At 38.2% G+C, this 10,626-nt stretch overlaps 1 protein-coding gene across 1 annotated transcript; it reads right to left on the reverse strand.

Annotated features, from left to right (window-relative positions):
- Positions 1-355: 355 nt before the first annotated feature.
- Positions 356-10,243, reverse strand: LZTFL1 (leucine zipper transcription factor like 1). The gene is made up of 10 exons (XM_031590342.2): positions 10,096-10,243; positions 9,747-9,871; positions 8,796-8,990; positions 8,278-8,338; positions 7,358-7,426; positions 5,541-5,606; positions 5,327-5,404; positions 2,655-2,828; positions 2,081-2,184; positions 356-1,324 (listed from the first exon to the last, which is right to left on the reverse strand). The coding sequence occupies exons 1-10, from the start codon at positions 10,213-10,215 to the stop codon at positions 1,306-1,308; spliced, it is 1,011 nt and encodes a 336-aa protein (XP_031446202.2). The 5' UTR covers positions 10,216-10,243; the 3' UTR covers positions 356-1,305.
- Positions 10,244-10,626: the final 383 nt, after the last annotated feature.

Raw genomic sequence — 10,626 nt, forward strand, 5'->3', positions numbered from 1 at the left:
AAAGAACTCACATGGTAGATTTGACTGTGGCATGACTACAAGAGCGATTTTAACAGCTCTACCCACTGAGAAGGAGTGAGGAAAAGGATCCATTTCAGCTCAAGCAGCTCCTGAGACAAGGATTGTAAACGTCAGCTAATCTCTAACCCAAAGACTTCTTCCCAGCCCTGCCACTGGAACGCTTTTCTTGTAGCTGTTTGATGGGCTGCAGCATTTGGCATGGACCTGTAATTTCCATCTTTCTATTTCTAGAAAGGTTTTTTACTGATCTGCTGCTATTTTCTACAAATATTTAAGAGTGTTTAAAAATATATTTAGAGCAACCCTATTCAAATAAAGCTCCTTAAAGATTGGATATTTTAAAACATAATGGTTTTATTTGGAGTAACATACAACATACATATGAACAGAAAAAAATGAATAAGTACAATGCACTATAAAGAGGCTGCCAGGTAAATACAAAGTCTTCTCTGAAGGCTCGAGTAAACTGTTTCCTAGAGAGATTACAATAAGAAAGGAGGTGAAAACGTCTACAATAACTTACTTCTTAAGAAAGCTGCTCTATAAGCCACTTCCTCATGCTTTTTCAGATTGTCACTTTAACATCAAAAGTATTGAGAAAAAAATCAAAATCTGTGTTCTAATGTTCACATTTGTTTCAAATAAATTCAAGTGAAAAAGCATAGCTTCAATTAGTGTTGTGTTTTTTTTTTTTTCCTTAAAGAGTCTGCTGCTTCTCCTGTAAAGCATATTTCTCTCACTACCTAATGAATAGCCTCTAGCAAAATGTTACTGGTCACATTTTGCAGAGAGATCAGATATTCAGTGTGAATTAATGCTATAGCATCAGCATGTTTCTTTCTTCTTCCCTCCTGCTTTTTACTGCTATCAATGCAGTTTCCACAAACAGTGCCACTTCACAGCTACATGAACCGTACTGTAAAATGAACTAATAAAACCACTCCAGTTTTCACCTCAGAGACATCACTAAAAACTTAATACTTTTTTTTTTTTTCCTTTTCTTAGCAAAAATAAATTGCTTTCTTTGTAAAGAATCATTTCAGATCTTCAATAAGATGCTGCTTGTTATTTCTCAAGGAATGTTGATGATTAATTTAAAACATGACTACAGAAACGAACAGTAATAAACTATGGTTTATAAGGAAGGGTAGAAGTTTCAGCATCCTTTTAATATTAATAGGAAGTTATTTTAAGCACTAGAAGCAAATTGTAAATTATTTTAAACAAAATTTGATAAAAAATAACACCACTCTGCATTCTCTTCTTATGTCAGCTTTTGATAGCTCAGTCTTCTGGCTCATATCTGAGGATAAAAAAATAAAATCAAATCAAAACAGAGTAGAAAATAGCTGAGAGACACTTTGTCTCTAAAGAAAATATGAAACCCAAGTAATGAATTACTCTCACTAGTGGTGCAGCCTTGTCAAGATTCAACAAATGCCTAAGGGCACAGACAGTACAATATTATAGTATATACTTTCCAGAGTACTTTTTGCTTTTAAAATTGGCCAGTTTACCAAATAGTAGCTTGAAAGCATGAACAAGACTCTACTCATAAATCCCAGTATACAAACAGAAGTTTAGAAGTTCCACCTCTGTCCTCCTACAGAACACATCTAAGGCATCCATGTTGCCAATGCTCACTTGCCATTTGCAGAAGGATAATTTCCTACCTGATATAAGGCCAATGCATCTCCTTATTTACCCCATACGAGCCTAACCTTGCTTACATACTGTGCCATTTATCATTCCCATAAAGAAATGTGGAAGAAATAAGACAATGTCAAAGTAGCTGGTACACTTCCCATCTGTATCTCTGCATTGCTGCTTTGGTTAGCTACCACATTCACTGATATCATGCAGACACAACTGAACCCGATACACCTAACATCTATCTATAAAGGTCTGGCTTATCAAAAATCAGGGAACAGCCTACTAGAAATCCAAGGGAAATTTTGTAGTCTTTTTTGTAGTAGGTTTTAAAGAGAGTTTTGTATTTATAAAAGTATATAAAGGAGCAGAATGTGAATCTTGTTTAGACAGACTGAACAGCACTTACTTGGAAAGCCTTCTTCGCAGATCCTTTATCTGTTCGTTCTTCTTAGTAAGAATTTCTTTCATGTTGCGGTAGGCAGCTGTCTGCTGAAACTTCTTCTCTAATTCCTGCGTAATAATACCAACATATTACTTACACATTATGAAAACCAGGCTAATACAATTCTCTAAAAAATGAGCTTTTCTCCTCAAGTTTCAAAACAGCAGTTCTGTTCCTTATTCAAATGTAGCTGAAACCAGCTGTTAGATTTAAAGGACATCAGTGAGAAGGACAAACACAAGTCTCATTTTCTACAGAAATCAGACAACAAACCTGCTGAAGACTGGGAACACTGTTCTAAGTTAAAAATTTCTATGCAAACACATGGGCAATTTTAAAATGTTATTTCATAGTAATTATGATCTTCACTCTGGTTTTGCTATTCTACACATAACATGTTTCCAATGAAGTAACAAAAATGTGTAGTAACCAATGAAAATTAAGTAACAAATGTGACCCAATGAACTCTGTGCTCTTGTTCACTTAATAATCAGGTAAAAAGTGAGTAAAGAGCTTTACATTACAATCAAATGCCAACCTTCTCAGCTGTGGATAGCTGATCCTGAACCTTAAGCAAGTCATGTTTTGTTGTCACCAAGTTCTCTTCCAGGAATTTTTGGTTTGCAGTAGAATCATTCAAAGTCTTCTCAAACTGACATTTCAAAGCTGCCACTTTATTCTCCAGTTCAACGATATCCTTGTTTACATCAGTCTTCAAAAGAAGAAATATTTAAAATACATTAAATGAAAAAGAATATTTGAAGTGTCAGATGCAAAACTCCACAGAAAGGGGTACAGCTTAATCTTTATGAATTACGTTTGCCCTGTTCCTGTAAAGCACAAACTAAAAGTGCTATAGTGAGAAAGTCATTTAACAAAGGAAGTTAACTAACAAAGTTGGTTAAAGCACTAGGTAATTTTTAACTAAAAAAAAAAAAAAAAAAAAAAAAAAAAAAAGAACACACTTGTAAATAAATGCATTTTAAAGACAGCTGAAATGGCTCCTCTGCCCAGCTGAGGTTTCAAGATCTTGTGTTTCCCTTCTTTAGAAGTGAGGTGAAACCACATGATGAAACATACCACAAGAAGGGAAGGATGAAAGTGTTAAGGACCATGCTAGCAGTCAGGTACTGATAACTGCACTGTTCAAGAGGAATCTTCACAGCTGCCTGTAAAGCAGCTTTCCTGTTTCCTCATGAGATGAAACAACTCAAACTCTTCTGGCAATTGGTCCCGGGTAACAAAACACATTCATGTAACTGTTCTGCGGATTCCATTTAAAGAACCACCCTCAGGTACAAAAGCTAAACTTCATACTCTCAAAAATACAGTGACTCAGGATAAGGCTCAACTACCAGCACCTTAAAAAGAACAGAAATCTAGAACTAAGGAAGCTCCGCTCCTTTGTATCAAGTGTAAGAAACCAACTGATAATGGTACCTGCACAGAAAAAAGTGAATTTTGAATTTTGGGACTGAGTCCAAAACTGCAATGCTGAAAAGCACCACACTTTGTTTCAGGTCAGAATGATCCCCATCTATTCTGAACTGTAACACTGAAATCAGACAATGATGCAAAAATTCTATGTCCTTGTGCTAAACTGATCCACCAGAATTATTGCTCCCCTAGTGTGCTCCCAAGTGTTCCACACTTGGCCTGTGGAACCATATTAAACTATTAAAAACCAGAAGAAAAGTCTGCTGAACTAAAACAAGCTGTGACTTGGCAGTTTGTCTACAGAATGTGAGAACTACTCCTTAACGTGCATCTGGGATCATATCATTGTATTGTCACCCATCTTATAAAGATATGAGAAGAAACCAGACAAAAATGTAGCATTTTCTCCATATAACTAATACATTCATTAATTAAATTAAGTTGTATACATTAGCACTGTATTTCCTAGCTAGTTTCAACCACATACACACACACAGTAATACAGAGTGAAAGCTGGAAAAGAAAGTGACAGATCAGAAGAGAGTAAGTTTGAACATGAATGCTGCAGGTACTTGGCTGCCCTGACATTCAGACAAATTCAGGTTTAACCAGAAAAGTAGGAAGAGATTTGCTTCCAATCTTTTAAAACGACAAGCACCACTGTCCAGAATTTATTAAAATCCTTTAATAGTAAACTTTTAATGATGTAAGGCTTAAGAAAACAGATAAAGAAAATATTTGCCCTGATTGATATATCAAGTTCCCTATTAAACAGTATTATTGAATACAGATTTTGAAAGTTATTAGATATAAGTGAAAAGTACTAAGAAAAATAAGTACATACCATAAACCAGTTAGTAAGCAAAATAAAAAGAAATGAAGATTAAAATGAGAAAAATCAAAAGTGGAAATGTTTTATGATACTGAATTTCAAGTCTGTAAATACAGCTGGAATTCAAAAAGACTCTCAAAAGAATGGGATTAAAACGTTCTAATTTTGTTAAAAGTTTGCACTGAAATGTTTTAGATTTAAGAAACAACTATAAATTGACACACTTTAGAAAATTCTAATTATCAAAAAAAGGGTACAGACAAAAATACTAATGTGACACGAAAGGATTTATGTGCCAACTTACATGAGTGCTAATTTTTTAGGCCTTTTTCTGCAGCAAAAAATCACCATGTCTGAATCAACATTTACAGAAAAGGCTAACAACTTCAAATAGTAGAAAGATGATCAAACCTCTGTCACCTGACCCATGCTCACTGCCATTTGTAGCAAAACTTCTTTTAATCTTCAGGAATATAGGATCAGGACACATCTGTAAGCACTTAGGTTTATAAAGTCTGAACTGAGATGAAGCAAGTCTATTGATACTGAACGTGATATATGTTTGAAAGAATTAGTGTTTTACTGCTGCCATAAAAAAGATTAAGCGGGAAGGAACACAAAAATATATTTGTATCTGTTAATACAGGCATTGCTCTTAAGAATATGGACTCTGGGATACTATTTTCTGACAGTACCTGGAATAATACTTCTGGTAAGAATGTACCACGGTCTATTTGACACAAAATGTATGTCATAAAAAAACCAGCAGACTGCATTATCTGCTGACTGACAGAGCAGCATGAGTATGACAATGCTTGTAGGAACACGACAATACTAACCTGAAGTTCTGTATCTGCTAGAAAAGAAACATACCACACAGACCAACGTGGGCAATGGCGTAAAACAGCAGTGATTGGGGTGCAAATCCTACTTATATTTACCTTTTGATCTCCCTGGATCATCTGCAAATCCTTCAGTGACTTCTCTAGTTTGGATTTTTCATCTAGTGCAGCTGTAGCCTGTAACACATGGAAAATGTAATGCCTCATGTATGTACTTTAATTGAAAACATGAAAATAATAGCCATGGAATTCTTATTTAGATTTTTTAAAAATCTAAATAAGCAGTAAGCATCCAAGCTGACAGGAAATTTACCTGCGTTTCTATCGTCTTAAGTCTGGTCTTCAATTTTTCATTCTCTTCTTGGAGACAAGCAACTGTCTTTGGGTAAATAAAAAAGAAAAAGTTTACAGACTCGTGCTATTTTTAATTTTCCAAATACTTCCAGTAAGAAAATATGTTTCATTCCTTATGAAAGCAACCACACTTGTAAATGCTTATAAAAATGGCCTTGCTGATAAGGACTACTGATTTCTTCCTAAAGCCTGTCTTGCCTATTATTGTTTCCTGCCTCTTCAGTAAGAAATATAAGTCTCCAGTTCTGCTGTAACCTGTAGGTCCTCTCACTTAAATTTAGTCCTTATTTTACTGAATTGGGATTGGTGCAGTCACTCTCCTGTGAGTATCAAGATTCCCAGTAAATCAAACTGCACATCTGGACACGCAGTTGTCATTGCTGCTTATCACTTGTATTTTCAATTAGCAGGCAGGTAGATATTTTGCAGCTCATTGCAGCCTTTAAGTATCTAAAGGGAGCCTACAAACAGGAGGGGAGTCAACTCTTTGGAAGGGTAGATAACTGCAGGACAAGGGGAAATGTTTTAAGTTGAGGGAGGGAAGATTTAGGTTGGACGTCAGCGGGAAGTTCTTTACAGAGAGAGTGGTGAGGTGCTGGAACAGCTGCCCAGAGAGGCTGTGGATGCCCCGTCCCTGGAGGTGTTCAAGGCCAGGTTGGATGGGACCCTGGGCAGCCTGGTTTAGTATTCAAAAGGGAGGTTGGTGGCCCTGTCTGCAGCAGGGGGGTTACAGATTCATGATCCTTGAGGTCCCCTCCAACCCTGGCCATTCTGTGATTTATTAGAGAGACAAATACAGGTTACAGCATAGCATGTTCCATTCACAGGAAATGAACATCTTTCCTAAGTAAATCAGAATAAATTCACCATACAAAGTTTGAACTACTTTTGAAAAAAAAAAAACAGCCAGATATGTGTTCAACAAACATCTCTTCTGAAATGGATTCTGAATTTACTTTTGAGAAATAACTCCACTGAGCTTTAAGAAAGATACATGTCAGATGAAATCTGAATTATCTTACATGGTAAAAGCAATTTGATTTAGACATTCAGACAGCTGACAGATCATTTTGGTAATGTTGGTTAGAAGGAAGGAAACATTTTCTCACCAAGTTTCTTGACTCCTCATATATAAAAATGTATTGTAAGAAATGTGGCATCCTAAAAAAAGTTCAGTCTAACTAAACGAGTTCAATACATAATAAAAACAATTGAGAACATTAAATACCAGAATGTGCTCTATTATTGTGAAGTTCTTTAGCAAGTGGGAAATCAAACATCTTCCAAATTAGTCATTCTTTAAGTGTCTGTTGCCTTATGAGGAATTAAAACTACTGACAAAAAAAAAAAAAAAAAAAAGACTGCATGTAATAGGACTGACTTACATACATAATGTCTGATAACCGAATTGTTTCAGCCAGACTCAAATTTTAATTTATTTCCCTGTTGGAACTTAACCTCTTAAAACAAACTGTGCACTGATTTCTACTCATTTCACTAATTAAATGGGAAAACAAGTAACTACAGAGCCCCAGGCTTCTTTGCAAAAGGAAGTTCAATATAGCAATACATGTGAGAGGCCACCATAACATAATAAATATAAGATGCTTTACAAAATCTATTTATTAGCATTTTGCTTTACACTCTAGGGTGTATTATAATGACATCTAACACAGTGACAGGTATGTTACAGAAGTACTACTACACAGCTTTACAGTTCAGTCAAATACACAGAAAAGTCATCAACTACAACTGAATCAAGAGACAAACTCTTACCTTGTTTAGCAGCTCTGACCCTCCTTCATTTATGGGAGCCAGTTTTGGTTTAATGAGCTCTGCACTGGGCTAAAGAAATAACAGAGGTTAAACCATTCAATTATATAGGAGGAAGAGAACTATTCATTTAGTCTGTAAAATAACTATAACAGTCCATTCAATTTACTTTTACAAACCAAATGAACCACCTTTTATTTCAATTTCATTTTTTAGTGGTACCTTGGCTCTTAAATTACATATTCAGTGCTCAGCTAGAGCTGAACAAAAATACTATATATAGTCAGAAAGGGTATGCAAACCTGAATTTACAAAAGGCTACTGATGCCATAACCATCAAAGGACAGAAGAGTTCAGAAGAGAGAAAAAATATTTTTTATTGATTGTAAGTAAAAATATATATATATTTTTTCAGATGTCAAAATAATCTTAATTACTATTTTAAGTATTCAAATATAATATCTATTAATTAAATAATACACTTAAGCTACAAAACAAATAAACTACATTGCTAATCATACAAGATAAGCTAGAGTCACACCTGTATTGCAGGGTTAGGGTGAGGGTCCCCCCAGGCTGGGACAAAGCCCAGCACATCTGCCTTTCCCAATTTCACCCCAGCCTCCAGGCAAAGGGAACCCAGGAGCAGAGGCTCCAGCACGCCCCTGGTCTGGCTGACTCTGGGATCAGGATTATGAAGCATGCCCAGAGCACACAGAATCTGCAGTCTGGAAACAGCTGAGACAACTCGGTGTGAGTCTGGTGCTGAACTGTAAAATGCTGCTATTTGAAGACTTCTAAGATTACTTTGAACATCTTTTTTACTATTCTAATCGTGAAGAAGAAATACTAAATAACTGTTTCAAACAGCCATAATCATGACACCATATTACTATTGATTATATTTTAAAATAGAACTCTACCTTCTTGTTTGAAGATATAAATTCCGACTTTTCAAACTCAGCAACCTGTTCCAACAGTTCTCTTAAAAACAAAAGCAAAGGGAGGCATTTATTTAATAAATGAACCAAGCTACGAAACACATTTTACCAGGCTAATGCTTTTTGTTGCACATAAGATCCTTGTGAGAAGTACAGAAATCCCATGCAGGTACAGTAAGTGCAATAGATAATGTCATCCAATGGTATGGAAAATGCACCAGAGCTGTAAGATATAGACAACAAGTACTTTTTAATTAAATCCTACCACCTGCTGTTAACTGATTAACAAGTACAAACATTACCAATAAAAGCATCTACCTGACAAATTTAAAAGTTTCATGTATCCCCCCAGCTTATTGATAGAAGTCTTGTCAGTAATTTGTCACTGATACAAGAGGAAAAGCATAGGTTTCTATGGTTAGGAAAAGCATGCAAATAATCAGTATTTGGAAAGTCTTTTCATTATTGGAAGACAATCCATATGACCTAATATACATTACCGATTCTCCAATTCAGAGATGTCTGTCTGTAACTTAAGGTACCATTTCTCAGCCTGTGAAAAGAGCTGGCGCAGAAGTAACACATTGGTGTACGTTGTATTTATGAGCTCGGACTCCACTTCACTGTGTACAATGGTCTGCAGCCCATCCAGCATGTCTGCCACCTCATCAACTGTGAAGGTCTCCTCAACAAGCCTGAACGGAGAAGTCAAGGTGAGTCACCTCTGACAAAGATAAAGATTTTGCACTGTTATGAGACCTCACTACGTTAGATATCACTTGTATGTAACGCAGCAGCCTTCTGAAGACATTCACTGTCAGCAGTTATTAATGAGATTAGTAGCTGGTTGCTGTCTTTATATTTTCTGTTGGTAACACTAAAATCGTGAATACTATTTCCTTACAGAAATGCACACACAGGAAATATCACACCACCTGCGTTAATTTCTAAGAATTCGCACAACTAAGTTTTAAAAAGATTTGATTTTTGACATTTGGAAAAATTACTGGGTCTTTCTTCATAGAACCATACAACTATAGAATCATAGAATGGCTTGGGTTGGAAGGGACCTCAAGGATCATGAAGCTCCAACCCCCCTGCTGCAGACAGGGCCACCAACCTCCCCATTTAATACCAGACCAGGCTGCCCAGGGCCCCATCCAACCTGGCCTTGAACACCTCCAGGGTCGGGGCATCCACAGCCTCTCTGGGCAGCTGTTCCAGCACCTCACTACTCTCTCTGTAAAGAATTTCCCCCTGACATCCAGCATAAATCTTCCTTCCTTCAACTTAAAACCATTAAAGCAATTAAAACATTCCTTCATCAATAAGAACACACAACTGTAAGGTAAGAAAAGCCATCCCCTAAAGCATTTCAACCTGTGGTTGTTTCCGTTAGAGCTGGTTGTGCCTGTGCTCCATGGTACCACACAACACAGACCCCCAGGTACCTGCTGTCCTTAAGGTCCTGGAAGCACGAATCCACCGTTTTGAGACACAGGCCTCGCTTGAAGCGAGCAAAGCGCATGTAGTTGATGGCTTCGTTCTGGTGGTGCTCGTTAAGGCCCAGCTCTGCCTGCAGATAAGGATGGGAGCATACAGAAAGCACACACTGAAAGAAGTAGAAAGGGACGTACAGGTCTGCAGCTGGACAACGTATCCTTCAGGGCTGGCAATGGAGCACAGAGCTCGAGAGCAAAGGCAACGGGGGGAAATAAAGCAAGCTCCGCGGTCAGCCGGCCGGTTAGCCGGCCGGCCAGAGTTCCGCGCCCGGCGGCAGCCCCACAGCCCGGCACTCACCATGGCGACGCGGCAGCCGAGGCGGCGGTTGGGGCGGTTCTGACTCCAGGCCGGCCGTTGCCATGGAGAACGCAGCCTCGCGAGCGTCCTCGCCGCTCTCCTATTGGCTGCGGCCCGCATACGTCACGAGCGCCGGCCGCCCCCCTCCTGGCGTTATCCCCTGCGCGTCACCGTGCGCGCATGCGCGCTGATCGCCGCGCAGCCCAAGCGGCGTTGCCGCTGAGCATCATCAGCGATGTTTTTTTATTTGTTTGTTTGTTTTTCCAAAAATGGCCATCATTTCAGTCTTCCTAGAGGATGCTTTTAATCTCAGTTGAAGCGCATGGCTAAGGAAAACAAGGCCATCGGGCTGCAGGAGGCTGCAGCTAGGAAGGTTGACCTCTTACCAGCAGGTTGACCTGTCACCCGAATGTTGATCTGATTCCTCTCCTTCCCACAGCCGATGCACTTTGCCAGGCACCGCTGCAAATCTTTTGTCCTCCACCTGTCTCCTGGCTTGCTGTGCTGTATGCCACATCCCCTCCTTGTCTA

Source organism: Phasianus colchicus, chromosome 6, assembly GCF_987193195.1.
Source record: "Phasianus colchicus chromosome 6, bPhaCol1.hap1.1, whole genome shotgun sequence".
NCBI classification, from domain to species: domain Eukaryota; kingdom Metazoa; phylum Chordata; class Aves; order Galliformes; family Phasianidae; genus Phasianus; species Phasianus colchicus.